This window comes from Dromiciops gliroides, chromosome 1 (genome assembly GCF_019393635.1).
Source record: "Dromiciops gliroides isolate mDroGli1 chromosome 1, mDroGli1.pri, whole genome shotgun sequence".
Lineage (NCBI taxonomy): Eukaryota > Metazoa > Chordata > Mammalia > Microbiotheria > Microbiotheriidae > Dromiciops > Dromiciops gliroides.
In genome coordinates, this window is record NC_057861.1 from 501451743 (window position 1) to 501473621 (window position 21879).

Consider the following 21879-nt stretch of genomic DNA (forward strand, 5'->3'; position numbering starts at 1 on the left):
CAAGTTTATTGTCAGTAGAAAAATCATAAACCTCGTCATGGAAGCTTAATGAGTTGTCATGGAGGACTTCAGTTTATCAGGACATCTGGCAGAGTATACTGTTAGTCTAAAGAGATTAATAATATCCACTCTTGCTCTAATGCTGGAATATCTGCTACCTGTCCAAAGAGAGCAGATTTCTTAATCATGCAGAGAAACAAAAGGTAGGATCTGATGTCCTAAAATTCTAAAGGGGAAGTCAGCCCTGGAAGGATGGAAAAGATTACTAAATGAATTTTTGAGACATAGAAAGAAACAACTGCAGGGAGTTTTCTAAAGTGATCTATATAAATGAACAGGGAACTTAATAACCACTTTAGAAGATGGAAGAAAGAACAGGTAACAGATGGAAGCAAAAGTTCCACAAGACTGGTGTCAGAAGTATCAAAATTCAGAGTGAGCCAGGGCTGATGAAGAAAACTAAACACAACCAAAAAAGGATAATGTGGGGTGGGTTTTTTTGTTTGTTCCTTCATTGTTTTTTCTGAAGGGGATTGTTTTTGTTTTATTAAGCTATGTTAAAATAACAATCTGAAGGAGGGATGGGATTGCTGCTCAGGGTAGATGAAAGAGAAATTGTTTTGGAAAAGAAAGAAGAATAAATGGTTACTTGGAAGTTGATATTCAGGATAAGGAGAGAGGTTTTTTGTTTTGTTTTGTTTTTAGTGAAGCAGTTGGGGTTAAGTGACCTGCCCAGGGTCACACAGCTAGTAAGTGTTAAGTGTTTGAGGCTGGATTTGAACTCAGGTACTCCTGACTCTAGGGCCTTTATTTTTATAAATTTGATTCAATTCCCTATATATTTGGAAGATGAGGCCTTTATCAGAGAAATTTGATATAAATTTTTCCACCAGTTTTTTGCTTTCCTTCTAATTTTATTTACATTAGCTTTCGTTGTGTAAAAGCCTTTTAACCTTCTTTGCCAATCCTGTATTCTCAGGATGTGGAGAGGAGAAATTTCCTGCTTTATATGTACTATGTGACAACTATTGGAAAATGTGCAGCATGAGTGACCTTCCTCAGAAATAAAATTATTTCACCCTCTGACTTGGGGGAGGAAAAAAGCTTTTTAACTTAATGTAGCCAAAATTATCTCCCGTAAGCCGCTCTTTGTCTTATTTGGTCATAAACTCTTCATTTATTCATAGATGCAAAAGGTAAATTTTTCCATCTTCCCCTAATTTGCTTATGATGTATCCCTTTTTAACCAACTCATGTATCCAGTTTGACCTTATCTTGGTATGTGTTATTGAGATGTTGGTCTCTACCTAGTTTTTTGCCAAACTACTTTCCGGTTTTCCAAGGCAATTTTGTCAGTGAATTTTTGTTCCCAAACCTTGAATCTTTGTGTTTATGAAACAATCAATTACTATGGTCATTTACTACCTGATTTTTTCGAGTGATCCACCACTGTATATTTGAGTCAGTATTGTGTTGTTTTAATGATTATTGCTTTGTAATGGAGTTTGTGATCTGGTACTGCAAGGCTGCCTTCCTTCATATATATAGATATTCTCTTTTTTTTGATGGGGAGGTTGTGAGGCAATTGGGGTTAAGTGACTTGCCCAGGGCCACACAGCTAGTAAGTGGCAAGTTTCTGAGGCTGGATTTGAACTCAGGTCCTCCTGACTCCAGAGCCGGTGCTTTATCCACTGTGCCACCTAACTGCCCCTATATAGATATTCTTGATGTACCAGGTCCCCTGTTTCAGATGAACTGTTATGGTTTGATGCTAAAAGTGGAATATTGGTTAGCTCAGCCATTGTCAGCAGTCAGTGAGAGATGGTGGAGAAAGAAAGGGGGTCCTACAGGATTAAAGAGAAAAAAAATGTCCCAGTTTTTAAAAACAGGTCAGCATAGGGGGTGTAGAACAATTCTCCAAACTGGAGAACAGTGAGTTTACTTTGATTTCTATCAAAAATTTAGACCATGGTATTTAAATTATGGTTAGGAAACATCTAGAGATAGAAGTAATCACAAAGTCTTGGCTTGACCAAAAAAAACCAAAGGCTTACCTCATTTCCTTTTGACAAGGTCACCAGCTAAGGATAGAGCTTAGAAAGTTTAGCAAGATTTTAGCAAAGGTTTGTGTAAAAAAAATTATTAACTATAACTAATCTAACCTGGAAGAATTTATATACAATTGGATTTATGAAAATTATAAGTATATGAGAAATAGAAAAATTAATAATTGGGCCGTAAGTCCTGCCGCGGTCGCCATTCAATTGTGAGAATATTTTTTGATGACTGGGACTATTTGGGTGGCTAAAGGACTAATCTGGGGACTTTTGACTATTTGGCTCTCTGACTGCTACTAACTAGTATTGGCCGTTTATAAAAGTTCGCCACCACACTGCTCCACACCCAAATTGATAAGCAAAATATTAAGAAGCCTCTAATTAAATAATCAAAGCAGAGTTTTATTTATGAGATATTATTTAAAATTAGGAATACAGGGAAATAAAATGTACAACCTGACTGCATTGTTAGTGGAGTCTCTTTCCCACCTGCTGGGCCGGGACTTCTTCAATACCATAAGGCCTTTGCCGCCTTGCCTTAGGGCACTCAGGTACTTTATTCTAAGAGCCCCTTTCACTTTGTAAATCCCCCTGCTTCTAACTTTCCTCTCCTTACTGCCACCGCTGAACCCGTCTTTCTCTCTCACAGACCTTCTTTCTGTCTGCTCCATCAGTCTGCCCTTTGGCCTCTCTTTTCTCTGGTCCTAGTCCTTTTGCCTTCTCCTGCATTCTTGTCCTCTTCCCGTCTCTAGTCTGCCCCGCTCCAGTCCTCCTGTATCTCTATCTCCAGCCTTTTTAATCATGTCAGCCCCCAGGTCTATATATACCTTTTCTTCTCTCCACTCAAATCTCGGGGCTTCTTGCACCCCCATAGACCAAGCTAATCCGCTAGCCAGGGCTGCGGCTGGGGGGCTCCTTGAGCATCCTGTGCCTTAGCACAGGCCATCTGGGATCTCTTGGATAGCTCCACTCAGGTCGGAGGGAGCTGGGGGCTTTTCCCCAAATCAAAATAAATTTGCACATTTGTCAAAGATTTTCATGCTGTTAAGTAAAAGACAGGTCTGAGTTAACAACAGGACAAGTGGTTTTGGAAGTGGTTAAATGGCTGACTGGGAGAGCAGTCTCTTGGGGGGCATATTGAAGAAGGCGTCTCTGGGGGTATTCTTCAGTTAGTCTGTGCTTGCCGCTCTGCGGTTGAGCATTTCTCCCTGACAAAGCCATAAAAAGCACGTGTTTCCAATTGGCAGAAATACAGCTTGGTGGGTTTTCTAATTCCTAATAGCAGGACCCCCAGAAGGACTAGACTATAAATGTATAATCTTGCACTTGGCTTTTAAAAAAACTCCAGAAGGAGGGGGTCATCTAAAAAATATCTTAGGGTTTTAAAGAACACAAGTTTTAATATGAATAAATAGTGCTATTACTTCCTCTCTATTCCCATTGTAAAATCTGTAAAAATGTAAGGGCTACCTCCAGGGAGTAATGAGTTTCCTGTCACTAGAAGTCTTGAGCAAAAACCAAAGGATTATGTATGAATTGTATTGTAAGAGCAAGAGTTTTAACTTAGTTCTGATGAGCAGGGAAATGGGTCTTTATTTTCACTTGCTCGATGTAGACAAGGGGCAGCTAGGTGGTGCAGTGGATAGAGCACCGGCCCTGGATTCAGGAGGACCTGAGTTCAAATCTGGCCTCAGACACTTGACACTTACTAGCTGTGTGACCCTGGGCAAGTCACAACCCCCATTGCCCTGTAAAAAAATTAAATAAAAAAAACAAATGTAGACAACAGGGGCAGCTAGGTGGCACAGTGGATAAAGCACCTGCCCTGGAGTCAGGAGGACCTGAGTTCAAATGCGGCCTCAGGCACTTAATACTTAATAGCTGTGTGACCCTGGGCAGGTCACTTAACCCCAATTGCCTCACCCCCAAAAAAAATGTTGATAAACATTCTGAGCAGAGATATCTGTAGGCTTCACTGTGCTGTCAAAGAGATCTATAACAATAGCAACAAATGTTAAAAACCCCTGCTGTGGAGTGAATTTTTCTAGTATAAGTTGACCTAGATGGCTTCGTATTTATTACTTTTCAATACCAGGATTTCACAGTTTTGTAGATGAGAAATTAGCTGTGTAATCTCTTATTCAAAGGCATTCTATTATTAGGTTTATGTCATTAAAAACTTTAGTTATGAATATTTGTAAATCTACTAAGGAGAAGTTAAGATATCTTCAAGTCCATAGCAGTCAAATTTGTCTTATCATCTTAGACTGGTAGTTTTGCAGAGAAGTAAGTGAAGGACAGTGACTCTCAAAAGGTATGCCAAGAGTCTAACTGGCTGTTCCATGAAATTTTCTGTGCTGTTATTTCAGACATCATATACATAGTATGGCAAGATAGTGCTTACAGGGTAAATAGATGTTGCGGGGGTTTTTGTGTTTTTTTTTTTTTTTTTAAGTGAGGCAGGTGGGGTTAAGTGACTTGCCCAGGCTCACACAGCTAGTAAGTCTTAAGTGTCTGAGGCCAGATTTGAACTCTGACTCAAGAGCTGGTGCTCTATCCACTGCGCCAGCTAGCTGCCCCAAGATCTTGCCTTTTAACAGGCATGCACTAATATAAAAGCTTGTCAGACCTTGAACTCATAAAGAACTCGACAAAAATGGCTCCTGTTACTGGAGGAGAACTGTATTTGTATGCAAGTCTCTCAGATATCCTAAAGTATTGGAAACATAAATGGCAATATGCTGCGACTTATCTCAACAAAGAATATTGTTCCATGAGCATAAAAGTTTCAGAACTCCTGGCATAATATATGAGTGGAATAAATTGAGCAGGTTCCCAGAGGCTGTTCTAAGGTCCTTTCCAGTTCTCTCATTTTATGTTTTCTTAAGGTTTTATTACTGAAGTGATTTGTTTCCAGCTCATTTTACAAATGAGGGAACTGAGGCAAACAAGAGTAAGTGACTTGGCCAGGGCCACATACCAAGTGAGAAGTCTGAAGTCAGATTTGAACTCCAGAAGAGTCTTCCTTGCTGCAGGCCCAGCACTCCATCTACTGCACCATTGAGCCTGCCCTCAGAGCACTCTCACTGGAACCAGGAAGACCTGAGTTCAAATTTCACCTCAGACACTTACTAGCTGTGTGACCACCATGGGCAAGTCACTTAACCCCAGATTGCCTTAAACATCCCAGGCCATGTCTAGTCATCCTGATACACATACACACACCATATATTACCACTGGACCCAGATGTCTCTAGAGGAGAGAATATGGTTGATGACCTTTCCCAACCCTGCCTTACTTACATCCAGATTCAGTGCAAGTCATGACATCACCCCAGTGTCATGGTCCTCTGAGAATGAAGGGCATACAACAAATTTTTATTCATTTTTGTTGTTGTTGTTGTTCAAGGGTTAATTTGGTATTCTACTATTACCTTGCTTGTTTCTGTTGTCAGTCACCTACTTTCCCTATAGTTCCGGGAATAAGATCTTTCAGTTAAGTTGCTTCCTCTACTGGGAACAACTGACTTACTCCCTTACTTGTCAGCAGGGAAATGAAATGAGAGCATTGTTTGTTCAAGTGCATTTTTTAAAAATATCCAATTATGGTTAGCCAGCTAAAATTTATCTTGCTTGGGCTCTCCTGCTTCTCACATGAGAGATTGTCTGGCATTCATGCCATTTTCTTCTGCCTTCTCTTACCTTTATTGTCCTTCCCCTCTGTCATTCCAAATTAGTGTAAGAGGAAAATGTTTGGATTTCTTGGAGAAAATTCTACCAGTTTATGCATCTTTTATTCTTAACGTTTCAAAAGTGTATACATTTCTTTTGGGTTTTGGTGTTTGTGAATAAGGCCCAAGATTAATTGGAAGTTAATATATGTACAGCATAAAGTGTCTCTCCCCCCACCCCCACCCCCCCCCAAGATTCATGGGCTGCTGTAAGACTGTTCATGTAATGCACTTGAAATATGGATTTGGCCTCAGTATTTCTGCTTTTATGTACAAACTCTTACATGTCGAAATCCTATTGTGTTTTTCAATCTTTTGATAAGTGTGAGATGAGTTAAAATAACCACATATTTTATTTATTTATGTTTTTTCTTCCTCCCTCCCTCCCTCTCTCCCTCCCTCCCTTCTCTCTCTCTCTCTCTTTCTTGTCGGGCAATGAGGGTTAAGTGACTTGCCCAGGGTCACACAGCTAGTAAGTGTCAAGTGTCTGAGGCTGGATTTGAACTCAAGACCAGTGCTTTATCCACTGCACCACCTAGCTGCCCTTATTTATGTTTTCTTTTGAAAATAATGGCATCTCCTTACAGTACTTTTTGAATTATTATGTTAATTGTGCCCTGTAAATTAGATTCATTAATTGATCAAACATTTTAAACTCTGTGCCATTTATTAAGGCTTATGGGGTATATGAAAGTGAATAAAGCTTAATCTCTCCCTTCAAAAAATCTGCAATCTCGTGAAAATTTTTCAGCACATAAATAATACATTAAATAACATAAGTGAAATAAGGGTTATAATTCTGGATAGTGTTTAATGAGTTTGGAGTAGGTTTCAAGAATTAGGTGGCATCTGGGCTATACCTTGCAAGTTAGGTAAGTTTTTAGGGAACTGGGGCATTCTGAAAGGAGGAATCCTCCCCAGCCACAGAGCTTACATTTGAGGATAACAGCCTATGTCAGCCAGGAGTAGAGACAAGGCTGGAAAAGTAGCTTGATAAAGCTTTTAATCTTAATATAAGATTAAGAAATTGGGGCTTTATTTGGCAGGCAGTGGGGGAAAGCATTTGAAGGCTTTTTAGGATAACAACATGATCAAAATTTTGCTTTACAAAAATATATCTAGTGGTGTATATGTTGTGGAATAATGGTAGTAGAAATTTAGCTCAGTCATTAATATCCATGATGCCATTTGAAGTTTTCTTGGCAAAGATACTGGAATGTTTGCCATTTCCTTCTCCAGCTCATTTTTACAAATGAGGAAACTGAGGCAAGCAGGGATGGTTAAGTGACTTGCCCAGGGCATTACTGCTAGTAAGAGACTGGATATCACCTAAGGTCTTTTTGACTTAGGGCCTGGCACCCTACCCACCTTGCCACCTAGCTGCCCAGTTGAGGAACAGACATAGATGGAAAGATATTGTGGGACCGTAACAGTTAATTATATGTTGAAAGCAAGGAAAGAATTCAGAAATGGAAAGAAATTTAGAGAAGCAGCCAAACAGTTTGATTTATATGCCTGATTTCCTGTAATCTCACTTCAAAGCATCAACTAAAAACCTTTCTTGAGAATTCCCTCCCACTTTTTTTTAAAAGAAATGTAATTTTTTTTCTGGGCAGTGAGGGGTAAGTGACTTGCCCAGGGTAATACAGCTAGTACATGTCAAGTGTCTGAGGCCAGATTTGAACTCAGATGCTCCTGAATCCAGGGCTGGTGCTTTATCTACTGTGCCACCTAGCTTCCTGCCCTCCCACTTTCAATAACTTTCTACTTTGTTTATACCTAGATCATATACTTTTTGTCTCCTTCAATACACTGTAAGTTTCTTGAGGGCAAGGACTTTCATTTCTACCTTTGTGTTCCTAGCACTTGCACTTAGCAGAGTTCCTTGTGCCAACTAGGTACTTAGTAAATGCCTTGTTGGTTGGTTGATTGAAGATGCCACCTGTTGTGTGCTGCTTTTTGTTCGAATGAATGGAGCCTCAGAATCAGGTTCTATAAAAAGCCCACTATTAGTTAATTGCTGCCCAGAAAGAATCCATTGTATTAGAAGGACTCCTCATTAGGAGCCTCCTAAAAATTTGCTCACAGTTATAATTCCAGTTGTAGTACTGACACATCTGCACTACTACCTCTACCACACACTCATCTCAAGAGGACATTTACTTTACATCAGCAGTATTGTTTTTCAAACCAAATTCCTTCTTAGTGACACATTTCAGAGCTATAAAAAATAGGACACCCCATCCTACACCCTGAAACAAAAACTAAGGAAATTAAGGATTAAATATCTCCTCTCTGTGTTCCCCAGTTTTATATAGTTGGTGGGCTACATTCAGACTTGCTCTGAAGAACAGTAATATCTATAGATGATGTATTGACCACCATTAGAGTCAATAAGAAGGAAAGTATTCCATTTACAATTTCTGTAAAAAATTTTTAACATCCATTTTTAAAACTTTGTTGACCAAATTCTCTCCCTTCCTCCCTGCACTCCACTCTTTGAGAAGGCAAGCAATTCAATATGTTACATATGTGTAGTCATATATAACATTTGCATATTAATCACAGTGTGAAAGAAAAAATCTCAAGAAAAATAAAAATTTTTAAATGTTTCAATCTATGTTCAGGAACCATCATTTTCTTTGTTCAGGGATGAATAGCTTTTTTTTTTCTTTTTTTTTTTCTTTTTTTTTTGCAGGGCAATTGGGGTTAAGTGGCTTGCCCAGGGTCACACAGCTAGTAAGTGTTAAGTGTCTGAGGCTGGATTTGAACAGCATTTTCCATCATAAGTTCTTTAGTCATCTTGGATCATTGTATTATCAATAAGAGCTAAGTCATCCACAATACTTATAGTATTGCTGTTATTTTGTAAAGAGTACATTTCACTTTTTGTCAGCATTGTCTTTGCATTGTTTTTTCTGAAAGCATCCTGCTCATCATTTCTTATAGCACAATAGTATTCCATCATAACCACATACCACAATTCTTTCATCCATTCACCAATTGATGGGCATCCCCTCAATTTCCAAGTCTTTGCCACCAGAAAAGAGCTGCCATAAATAATTTTTGTACATATAAGATCTTTTCCTTTTTGTTTTCTAATCTCTTTTGGTTACAGATCTAGTAGTTGGTACTGCTAGGTCAAGATTATACATAGTTTTATAGCTCTTTGGGCATAGTTCCAAATTGCTCTACAGAATGGTTGAATCAGTTCACAACTCTACCAACAGTGCATTAATGTCTCATTTTTCCCCATCACCTACAATGTTTGTCATTTTCTTCTGCTGTTGTATTATGTATGAGGTAGTACCCCAGAATTGTTTTTGTAATTTAGCATTTTATTGTATTCCAAATCCGTGTAAAAACAATTTTAACATCCATTTCTTCAATAATGAACATTTTTATTTACATTTTATTTACATTTTTTTTATTTAAAGTTTTATTTAAAGTTCCAAATTCTATCCTTCCTTACCTTCATCCCCCCACAGATGGTAAGCAATCAGATTTAGGTTATGCATGTGCAATTATATAAAACATTACCATATTAGTCATTTTGTATAAGAAAACTTAAATAAAAGAAAAATGAAAGAAAATGAAAAATAGCATGCTTCAGTGTGTGTTCAGTCTATCATTTTTTTCTTTGGAGGTGGGTACTATGCTTCATTAGTAGTCCTTTGGGATTGTCTTTGATCACAGTATTGCTGAGAATAGTTTAGTCATTCATAGTTCTTCATCATACAATATTGCTGTCACTGTACACAGTGTTCTCCTGGTTCTACTCACTTCACTATACATCAGCTCATACATGTCTTTCCAGGCTTTTCTGAAATCATCCTGCCTGTCATTTCTTATAGCACAGTCATATTCCATCACAATCATATACCACAGTTTGTTTAGCCAATTGATGGGCACTCCTTTGATTTGCAATTATTAGCCACCACAAAAAGAGCTGCTATAAATATTTTTGTACAAATAGGTCTTTTACTCTTTTTTGGGATGTCTAGGATGTAAACCTAGCAGTGGTGTTGTTGGATCTACGGGTATGCACAGTTTTATAGCCATTTGGGCATAATTATAGATTGCTGTCCAGAATGGTTGGATCTCTTCATAACTCTACAAATAGTGGATTAGGATCCCAGTTTCTTCACATCCCCTCCAACATCCAACATTTTCCTTTTTTGTTATATTTGCCACTCTAATAGGTATGAGGTGATACTTCAGAGTTTTAACATCGATTTTTAAAACTTTGTGTTCCAGGGGCAGCAAGGTGGCACAGTGGATAGAGCACCAGCCCTGGAGTCAGGAGGACCTGAGTTCAAATCCGGCCTCAGACACTTAACACTAGCTGTGTGACCCTGGGCAAGTCACTTAACCCCAATTGCCTCACCAAAAACAAACAAACAAAAAAACCCTTTGTGTTCCAAATTCTCTCCATTTATCCCTCCTTTGAGAAGGCAAGCAATTCAGTATGTTCTACATGTGCTGTCATGCAAAACATTTGCATATTGGTCATGTTGTAAAAGAAAACAGACAAAAAAACTGAAGCAAAATAAATTTAAAAAGAATTATGGGGGGCAGCTAGATGGCGCAGTGGATAGAGCACCGGCCCTGGATTCAGGAGTACCTGAGTTCAAATCCGGCCTCAGACCCTTAACACTTACTAGCTGTGTGACCCTGGGCAAGTCACTTAACCCCCATTGCCTCACTAAAAAAAAAAAAGAATTATGTGGGGCAGCTAGGTGGCGCAGTGGATAGAGCACCGGCCCTGGAGTCAGGAGTACCTGAGTTCAAATCCGGCCTCAGACACTTAACACTTACTAGCTGTGTGACCCTGGGCAAGTCACTTAACCCCAATTGCCTCACAAAAAAAAAAAAAGAAAAGAAAAGAAAAAAGAATTATGTTTCAATTTGTACTTAGATACTAGCAGTTCTTTTTTTGGGGATGCATAACATTTTTCATCATAAGTCCTTCAGAGTTCTCTTGGATCATTGTATTGCCAAGAATATCTAAGTCATTCACAGCTGGTCATCATACAGTGTTGCTTTTATGTAGGTCTTTCCAGGTTTTTCTAAGAGCATCCTGCTCCTCATTTCTTTTAATAGTATTTTATTTTTTTCCCAGTTACATGTAAAAATGGCTTTCAGTGTTTGTTTTTCTTCTCTCTCTTTTTTTTTTTTTTGCAGGCAATAGGGGGTTAAGTAACTTGCCCAGGGTCACACAGCTAGTAAGTGTCAAGTGTCTGAGGCCGGATTTGAACTCAGGTACTCCTGAATCCAGGGCTGGTGCTTTAACCACTGTGCCATCTAGCTGCCCCCCAGTGTTTGTTTTTCTAAGATTTTGAGGTTGAGATTTTTTCTCTCTCCCTCCTTTCCCTCTTCAAGGTTATACATGTACACATTAAACATTTCTACATTAGTCATATTGTAAAAGAAAAATCAGAACAAAAGGAGAAAACCTCAAAAAAAGAAAGAAAAAACCAAAAAGTAAAAATAGTATGATTTAATCTTCATTCAGATCCCATAATTCTTTTTCTGGATGTGAAGAACAATTTCCATCTTGAGTCCTTTGGAATTATCTTGGATCATTATATTGCTGAGAAGCTGCCCATCATTTCTTATAGCACAATAGTATTCCATCATAATCATATACCGGTTTGTTTAGCTATTCCCCAATTGATTGGCATCCCCTCAGTTTCTAATTCTTTGCCACTAGAAAAGGGCTGATATAAACATTTTTTTGTACCTATAGGTCCTTTTCCTTTCTCTTTTTTATCTCTTTAGATACAGAACTTGTATCGGTATTGCTAGGTCAAAGGTTGTATGCATGGTTTTATAGAATGGTTGAATTAGTTTACAACTCCACCAACAGTGCATTAATGTCTCCTTTTCCCCACAACCCTTCCAGCATTTGTCATTTTCCTTTTCTGTCCTTTTAGCCAATCTAATATGTATGAAGTAGTATCCCAGAATTGTTTTGATTTGCATCTTTCCAATCTGTAGTGAGGTAGAGCATTTTTTTTTTCATGGCTATAGATAGTTTTGATTCTTTAATCTGAAAACTTCATATCTTTAGATCATTTATCAATTGGGGAATAGCTCTTTTTTTAATATAAGTTTGACATGGTTCTTTATATGTTTGAGAAATGAGGCCTTTATCAAACAAACTTGCTATTTTCCTCCATCATATTCCCTCCCCACACTATTCTATTTTCTCTCTCCTTTCACCCTATCCTTTCTTAAAAGTGTTTTGCTTCTGTGTACCTCCTCCCCTGATCTTCTTTCTTCCCTTCTATTACTCCCCTGGCGACCCCCAGTCCCCTTCCCCTCCCATTTTCCTGCAGGTGAGATAGATTTCTATACCCAATTGAGTGTGTATGTCATTCCCTCTTTGAGTCAGTTCTGATGAGAGTAAGGTTCACTCACTCCCCAGTACTTCCCCCATCTTCCCCTCCACTGTATAAGCTTTTTCTTCTTTTTTTTTGAGATCATTTACCCCATTCCACTTTTCCCCTTTCCTTTCTCCCTGTGTATTCTTCTCTCACCCCTTTATTTTTTTTTAAATCATCTCTTCATATTCAACTCATACTTATGTTCTCTCTCAATATATACTTTCATCCAACTGCCCTAACAATTAGAAAGGGTTTTTTTTTGTTGTTTGTTTGTTTTTGGTTTTTTTTTTGTGGCGCAGTGGGGGTTAAGTGACTTGCACAGGGTCACACAGCTAGTAAGTGTCAAATGTCTGAGGCCAGATTTGAACTCAGGTACTCCTGAATCCAGGACTGGTGCTTTATCCACTTTGACCCGTAGCTGCCCCAATTAGAAAGTTCTTAATGAGTTACAAGTATCATTTTCCTGTGTAGGAATATAAACAATTTATCTTTTACAATCCTTTATGATTTCCTTTTCCTATTTCCTTTTGAGTTTTGTATTTGAAAGTCAGGTTTTCTATTGTGCTCAGGTCTTTTCATCAAGAATCCCTGAAAGTCCTTTCTTTCATTGAATGCCCATTTTTTCCCCTGAAGAATTGTACTCAGTTTTGCTGGGTAGGTGATTCTTGGTTGTAATCCCAGTCCCTTTGCCCTCTGGAATATCATATTCCAAGCCCTCCAATCCTTGAATATAGAAGCTGCTAAATCTTGTGTTATCCTGACTGTGGCTCTACAGTACTTGAATTGTTTTTCTGAATTCTGGAATTTGGCTACAATATTCCTGGGAGTTTTCATTTTTAGATTACTTAAGGATGTGATGGGTGGACCACTTTTTTCAATTTTCATTCTACTCTCTGGCTCTAGAATATCAGGGTAGTTGTTCCTGATGATTTCTTGGAAGACAATATCTAGGCTTTCTTTTTGATCATGGCTTTCAGGTGGTCCAATAATTTTTGTTTTATTGTTTCTTGAGTTCTCATAAGCTCATTAGCTTCTGTTTGCTCAATTTTAATATTTAAGGAGTTATTTTCTTCAGTGAGCTTTTGTACCTCTTTTTCCATTTGGCTAACTTGTTTTTTCAAGGCATTCTTTTCCTCATTGGCTTTTTTTTCCCCTTTCTCACTGGCTTTTTTGACCCTTTGTTTTGTTTGGGGTTTTTTGTTTGTTTCGGTTTGTTTTTTTGTTTGTTTGGTTTTTACAGGGCAGTGAGGGTTAAGTGACTTGCCCACGGATACACAGCTAGTAAGTGTCAAGTGTATGAGGCCGGCTTTGAATTCAGGTCCTTCTGAATCCAAGGCTGATACTTTATCAACTGTGCCACCTAGTTCTCGTCTCTCATTCCCCCAATCTTTTTTAAGGTGTTATTCTCTTCAGTATTTTACATCTCCTTTACCATGCTGTTGACTTTTTTTTTCATGTTTTTTTAGTTGCTCATTTCTCTTCCCATTTTTCCTTCTATCTCTCACTTTATTTTCAAAGTCCTTTTTGACACCTTCTGTGGCCTAAGAGCAATATATGTTTTTGGTTTTGTTTTTAATTTTTTTGTTTTTTTTAGTGAGGCAGTTGGGGTTAAATGACTTGCCCAGGGTCACACAGCTAGTAAGTGTTAAGTGTCTGAGGCCAGATTTGAACTCAGGTACTCCTGAATCCAGGGCCAGTGCTCTATCCACTGCGCCACATAGCTGCCCCCCAATATATGTTTTTCTTGATGGTTTTGGATGTAGGAGCTTTGACTGTGTTACCATCTTCTGAGTGTGTGTTTTTGTCTTCATTGTCTCCATAGTAACTTTCTATGGTCAGAATTTTTTTCTGTTGCTTGCTTATTTTCCCAGCCCATTTTTTGACTTTGTTAAAATAGGTCTCTGCTTCCAGGGTGGAGGGCATACTGTCCCAAGCTTCAGGGGTTTGTGCATCTGCTTTCACAGACAATTCTAGGCACCTGTAAATGTTCAGTTCTTCCAAGGCAATGTGATCTAAGGAGAGGTGTGTTTATTACTCTCCTGGTCTGTGAGAGACCACAGTGAGAGACCACAAGCACTCTTTTCTTCCCTGAAACTGTGTGGAGGGTCTCTGTTCCACAGCAGTGGCAAGCTCTGGTGTGCTTGTGTTCCTCCCCACCCCAGGATTGCCACCCAGGACTATGACCTGCATCCAAGTATGGACAAAGCAACAAAGTTCTGTCTCAGTGATAGCAAAGAGAACCCTGTAATCTCCTTCTGACCAGTTGTTCAACCATCTGTGGGCTGAGAGTAGTAGATGCAGTCACTGTCACTGTTGATTCACTGGTCTCCAAAGGTTTGGTCCTGGTTTCCTGAGGCTGGGTCTGTTCTGACTCACCTGAGCTGGGCTGAGCTCCATTCTCACCCTGTACAACAGACCTTTCTTGCCAACCTTCTAAGTTGTCTTTGGCTAGAAAATTATTCACTCTGTCCTTTTGTAGATTCTGCTGCTCTAGGAATTGTCTTATGGCATTATTTAAAGGTACTTGGAGGGGTCTTAGCAAGAGCTCAGGCAAGTAACTGCCCTTCTTCAACCATCTTGGTTTTGCCTCCCGTTTATGATTTCTTTACTCCAAAGTAACTATGAATAAAATAATTCTGAACCAATGTAATAGGTAAGACTAATTAAAAATTGTTTTGAATCCTTTTTGTTCAACTTATTCTATTAAAAGAAACTAATCTGTATTAAACAAAACTGAATTGTAAAGAATTCAGTTAAGTGAAAAATATACTTTGCATACTTGCTTTTAAAAAGAGAGCCATGATCCATCTCATTATGTGGCCAGTTTTTGTTTTTGTTTTTGTTTTTTAGTGAGGCAATTGGGGTTAAGTGACTTGCCCAGGGTCACACAGCTAGTAAGTGTCAAGTGTCTGAGGCTGGATTTGAACTCGGGTACTCCTGAATCCAGGGCCGGTGCTCTATCCACTGCGCCACCCAGCTGCCCCTATGTGGCCAGTTTTAAATCTTTATTCCATACTTATTAATAAACATAGATTTACTATTGACTAATTGAAATGAAGGTCACATGAATGGGATTTGAAAGCTAGTGCTTTCTCCATCACAGCACACTGATTTCCCAGTTTTTCCCATTATAATTGATACACACTGCACATATTCTTGGTAAGTGGCTAGTGAGTGTTCCCCTCTTGAGAATATCAGAGCACTTGAATAGCTTTTATTGACTTGTTGCCTTCAGAGAGCAATATTTTAATACTGGTACCAAGTAGGGAACTCATCACAGAACTTGGTAAACACTAAATTGTAATAATGTTACTGATACTGATCTAGTGGAGATAATAATTATCTAATCCATAATGCTTTAAAGTTTACACAACACTTTCCATAAGCTCTCTCATTTGCCCCCTCACAACAATTCCATCTTATATACAAGGAAATTGAAACCCTTCCATATGTATTCTTTATGCCATCTTCTGCTGTCCCACTTCCCTACTCTTAATCTTCTCTAATCTGTTTGTTCCTTTCCTTATTGCCTGTAAGATGCCCCAAAGTCTTCTCTATAAGGGGGAAAATTTTTTTGACTAGAACCTACTTTCCTCATTGGCCATTGCTTTACATATCTTTTCCTTCTCTCAGCCAAACTCCTTGATAAACCCCTTTATACTAGGTTTTTCTTCGTAGTTTCATTTTTAAACTTTCTGTTATCTAGCTTCCATTTACATCACTCAACTACAACCCCTTCCTTCAAAGTTAATGTTATCTTATTTGCCAAGTCATTTGGCTCCTTCCCAATCCTCTTCCTTCTTCTGTTTGTAGCATTTGACACTTTTACCCACCTTCTGAATAATCACTCCTCTCTCAGTTTTGAGTTTTCTTATTTATCTAAACCCTCCCAAGTCTCTTGCTGGATCTTCATTCATTTCACACCTAGAGGTCTTTGTGACATTGCTCCTAGTTTTCCTACTTACTTGAATATTCCTGAGGCTCCTTTTAGATCTTCAACCATGTCACATCCACTAACTGATTATATCTGCTTCTTCTCTTTCTCTTCCCTTGTACTTGTTGATCCCATCTGCTCCCAGTGCATTCTTTTACCATCTTGATGCAAATAGTCATTCAGTCATAATCTCTTCCCTGAAATGTAATCAGTGACATTACCTATTGCCTTAGACATTTCAGAGTAGATAGACATCTTGAGAGGCATCTTGAACTAAATATGACCTTTCCTCTTAAACTCTATCCCACTAACAAATTTCCCAATTACTGGCACCTTAATTCCTTCCAGTCACTCAGATTCAGAACTTTGGAGTCATCCTCCACTCCTCACCCTCACCCTGTATTTCTAGATAATCATTTGTAAAATCTTGGGGGTTTTTCCCCCCTATATCTCTTGAATTCTGTTCTCTCCACTCATATAGCCACCTTCCCATACCCCTACCATTTATCACCTTATTACCTTTATCACCTTTCACATGGACTATTTATAATAGCTTTCTAGTTGGTCTCTAAGATTCGGGTCTCTCCTCTAATTCATCTTCCATGTATTTGCCAAAATAATCTTTTCTAAAATGTAGCTCTGACTAAATCATTGCCGTCTCAGATTAATTTTTGTTTTGTTGTTTTGTTTTGTTTGGGTGGGGCAATGGGGGTTAAGTGACTTGCCCCACAGTCGTCACACAACTAGTAAATGTCAAGTATCTGAGGCTGGATTTAAACTCAGGTCATCCTAAATTCAGGGCTGGTGCTTTATCCACTGTGCCACCTAGCTACCCCCTCAAATTATCTCTGAAATTAAATATAAGTTCTTTGGGGGAATTTAACTACCTTCATCTTACTGTCTTTCACATACTCTCTTGTCCAGCCACATTGTTTCTCCTCACCATTCCTTTTCCCTGGCTGTATCATGTTTCTAGAATACTCTCTCCTCATGTATGTCTCTTGGACTCTTCAGCTTATGTGCAAATTCAGCTCAAGACCCATTGTTTGCAGCCTATCCCCCTTCCAGTTGCTCATTTCTCCCCCTAAGGTTACCTTGTATTAACTCCATTTATTTGTATCTTGTATATACTCCTGTGTGGTCTCCCCTATTAAAATGTGAGCTTCTTTAAAGGACGGATTGGTTTTTGCTTTTTCTTTGTATCCTTAGTACTTATAGTATCTGACACAGAGTAAGTGCTTTAATAAGTGCTTGTTGATTGAGGGTCAGGGAGGTTAACAGGTTACAATTAGAAATTGTCAGAAACAGTATTTAAACATGGCTACTTGTAATTCCCACGTTCCACTGGTGGTTTTTTTTTTTTTTAACTGTGTGTCACACTAAAACACTTAAGACATGAGACCCATAATCCCAATAATGCAGTATAACCACCTTGCAGAGCTACTCATGGAACTTCACGTAGAGGTAAGAGAAACCATATTTTTCAGTCTCAAGGATTCTTGTGAGGATCAAATTAATATGTATAAAAGCCTCTGAAAATCACCGTCAAGTACTTTGCAAATAACTATTGTGGAGGATGATGATTGAGACAGCCTTAAGGAGTATATGCCAGTGATCTACGAAACCTTCAACATGGTTTAATGTGAAAGAATTTTTCGACCTTTTAAAAATACTTCAAAATTTTACTTCATATTCTTAAATCTTTACATCATTTTGAGAAGCGGGCATTAGATTGTGTTTAAATTTACTTATGCCACTTTCTTTTAATTATACTCTGTAAATTGTTAGCCTCTTGAATGCCACTCTCCCTTTTGAATATCTTGACTGGAGCTTTGTGAGAAAAGTAGAAATTTAGGCTGATTTTACTATACAAATTTGCATCTCCAGTGTCTAAAATAAACTTTTCATGCCAAAGGAATGCTGATTTTCCTTCACAGAAATGTGAAAGGATTCAGGCTTTATCCTGACACACAAATTTGACCTAAATGTATGGAAAATTGTATAATGGAATGCTAAATTCCCCTTGGGCGGGGTGGGGCGAGACTTGTAAGCTAAGTTTTGGGCCAGGCATTAATCACCAAAGTCACCTAAGTGTCCAGGAAGTAAGACCAGTAATTTAAGAAAGTGTGGCACAGCAGATACTGAAAAAGTCATTTAACTTTAGCCAGAATAACAGGCAAGTCTTTAAAACTACGTTGCAGAGCAATTGCTGACCTTCAGATCAGATTTGAACTCACGTCCTCCTGAATCCAGGGCCTGTGCTTTATCCACTGCACAACCTAGCTGCCCTAAAATAGGCATTTAGCTTAAAAATAGACATTGAAAGTTTTTAAGATGATTCTTCTGTTTGAGGTGTTAAAGATCTTTCCCTGAAAGATTACTTGATCTTGACTCAGTGGGTTGAAGCTAGAAGACCGTGTAGTGTTTTTGGTGCAGACATAGGTATGAAAGCTCCTGTCTTCATCAAAAGGATCTTATTTTGAACCAAAAAGTGTTGATTTCTCCTGTACTCTATTAGTTTATATAGGGAAAGGCATCAGTGTTAACAGTGAAACATGCTAATTGCCAATAATATTGTTATATTCTGTGAATTTTTTTTGGCAGGGGTTGGGGGTGGGACAGTGAGGGTTAAGTGACTTGCCCAGAGTCACACAGCTAGTAAGTGTCAAGTGTCTGAGGTTGGATTTGAACTCAGGTCCTCCTGAATCTGGGACTGGTGCTTTATCCACTGCGCCACCTAGCTGCCTCGTGTGAACTGTCTATTTTAGCAGTTCTGTATCATAGGTAACAGTAGAAGTGGAGTTGGAAGGTGAGGGCTCTCTGTTCAGTAAAAGTTCATTGTCATTATTGAATTTAATAGAGCCTTGTTCTTCTATGGATTTCTCTGCAACTTACATAAACTTGTTGCAGCTACTTCATCTGCTACAGTACCGAAGACAACAGAAACCTCTCCCTCTCTCCCGACTCTGGGCTCTCTGCCAAGCACAGCTTCTGGTACTACGCATCTGCCTTCTGCAACCCCACACACGACCACACTGCCTTCCTTGCCCCAATCCAGTGACTTGTCCAGTGGCTCCCTCGCTCAGCTAAGCAGGTAGTGTATAACTGTCTTGTCAAAGATATGGAGACAAGGGCCATGTTTAATTGACTCTTTAACCTACCATAATCAGACCGGGCTAGAGAAGCCAGCATTTTTCATGCTAACTCATGATAGCACCCAGATCTAGCAGTCTAGACCCCCAAGTTGTGGTGAGGTTATGTCACCTTTCCAAATGGGACACAGAGATGCCGTTAGTACTGAAATAGCTTTTAGAGTAAGGGAATGGAATTGATACATCAGAGCCCTACATGGGGATTTTGAAGTTGCCAGTTGGCCAAATGATGTGTAGTGTTGTTTTGTTGTTTTTTTTTTTAATTTTTAATTTTTTTTGGCGAGGCAGTTGGGTTAAGTGACTTGCCCAGGGTCACACAGCTAGTAATGTTAAGTGTCTAGAGGCCAGATTTGAACTCAGTACTCCTGACTCCAGGGCCGGTGTTCTATCCACTGCGCCACCTAGCTGCCCCATGATGTGTAATCTTAAAACAAATTTAAAGTTGTGCCCCAAAATGTCACCTCCCATAGCATTATTAACACAGAAAGAATGACTGTTCTTGATAAAAATATTCACTTTTGTTTTATAGCTCACTGTCCAGTCATCAGAACAACCTTTCCTCTGACACCATCAGCACTGTCATCCAGTACATCACACACAGTAAGTGTCCTTTTTCCCACCTAGATGGGGAGGGGGGAGGGGCAAGAATGAATTTGAAGTGAATATTATATTTTAAACACAATCTCTGTGAGGTTCTCAGTCATGAAGAACTTTGACCAAATCACATCATTTTAACCACTCAAATTGAATTTAAAACAGAATGAAACGAAAACATGAAAGGCTTATTCTAACACCAAAAGATCCTCTTTCTAATAGGGCCTTTAAACTTTAAAAAAAAAAATTTACTTATGAGATAAATTTGTCTCTGTTCTCCATCACCACTCTAAACCTAGAGGTATGTTGGAAAGGTTGCATACATATACACATACGTATATATGTCTATGTGTCTATGTGTATGTATTCACACACAGAGAGAGGGGGAGAAAGTCCCAACCCCCCCACCCCAAGAATTTTGGGGAGTTTGCTGGGTTGTGCTTTTTTAAAGTGTCAGAAGAAAACATTCAAATTGTTTCTTTTCCTGGGTCATTTAAGTGACATGTGATACCCCTAAAGGATATTGTAAGTCAATTATGGTGTGTAAAGAAAGCATGAATGGGGGAGCTGCACTAATCACAGCACTGAATTATTAGACTCCAGATGCATTTGGACTTAATCTAGGATCCATAGTGAAAATATGCCCCTGCAGTTTCTGGATTAGATTTGTAAGAGAGTTTCTCTTATTTTGGCATGTGGCCGTCCAAGCATTCATGAGTCCCATTTCCTCGTTTTGTTTTGTCAGCACACCAGGCTGAGAATGCAAGCCCCACTTCAGCCCTCCACCTGCCTTCTCGGCCGCTTCAGCCTCTGCCACCAGCACCACCTCTTCAGTTGTCAGCATGGCCAACAGCATGAACACTACAAACAGCCTTGGTCTGAGTGTCACCAGCGTCTCTATGCCGAGTGCAACCACCAGGGCAGCACCCTTAGTTTCTTCAGGTATTAGATGAACCCTCTGCTGCTTCTCCCTACAGTAACCAGATGGGTTGGAGTGACTTCTGTAGGGGAAGAATACCACTCTTTTTCAAATGCTGGCAGGCTTGAATTTGAATTCTTGGATTTTTTGACTTCAAACACATCTGGGAATATTCAGGTTTCATTCAAAGGGGAGAGGAAACTGTCTTTGAGACACTTAAGTCTTAACTTTGAGATGCAAGTAAGGATGGGGTGTGACAAATTATGACAGGGTTTTTCCCAAGTCATTCAGTGCTGTTTCCAGAATCCAATGGCCACACTTCATTCTGTGATGAAAGGCAGCTGGTAAGCTTCATGCCCTGGTGTAGCTGAGGAAAATGCTGCCGGTTGTTGGCCACCGTTGGGGTAGACATATAAGGGATTTAGTCCTAACTCAAGTATTAGGCCGGCCTCTCCCAGGATACAGCATTTAACTTTGCAGGACAAACTGTTACTCAGCTACTCTACTGAGTCTATCTATGGTCTGGACATTGCCCACCCTCATTTTCCCTCCAGCTTCTTTGTTTGATCATACAAATTTGTGCCTTTTTCAAATCTGATTACCTAGGTAAACAGTATTCTCTTAGGACAGAGGTTCTTAACCTACCATCTATGAATTTGCTTTTTAAAGACTTCAGTAACAATAGTTCAGCATAATTGGTTTCCTTTCTCATCTTTTATGCGTTTAAAAGCTTTATTCTGAGAAGGGATTCATAAACTTCACCAGACTGTCAGTGAGAACCATGTCACAAAAGAGCAATAAGATCCCTCTTGCCATCAGGAATGAGTTTGCGTTCTCAGATTATAGGTGGCAAAATGCTCCCCCACCCCCAAAAAAAGGCTTTAGTTTTTTTCTCCTTTCAATTTGGTTTTCCTGTACTTTCTCACATTAGTTCCTAAGTTGATCTTGTATATACCACTACAGTTTGTAACACTTCACCCCTCCCCTCCCATTCTCCTCTCATTCTCAATCATATTCCTCGTCTCTCAATCACTCACACATGGAATTCAGCACATCTCATCTAGCAGTGCTCACTGTTGTTCCTAGGGTCTCCAGCATTTGTG

General features: G+C 39.1%; 1 protein-coding gene across 1 annotated transcript in view; it reads left to right on the plus strand.

Annotated features, from left to right (window-relative positions):
* The window catches only part of UBAP2 (ubiquitin associated protein 2), a 145190-nt gene that overhangs the window by 113096 nt on the left and 10215 nt on the right, over positions 1-21879 (plus strand). The window contains 4 exon segments of the mRNA XM_043997667.1: positions 19040-19205; positions 19793-19829; positions 19831-19867; positions 20611-20799. Of these exon segments, the coding sequence (XP_043853602.1) occupies positions 19040-19205; positions 19793-19829; positions 19831-19867; positions 20611-20799 (429 nt within the window).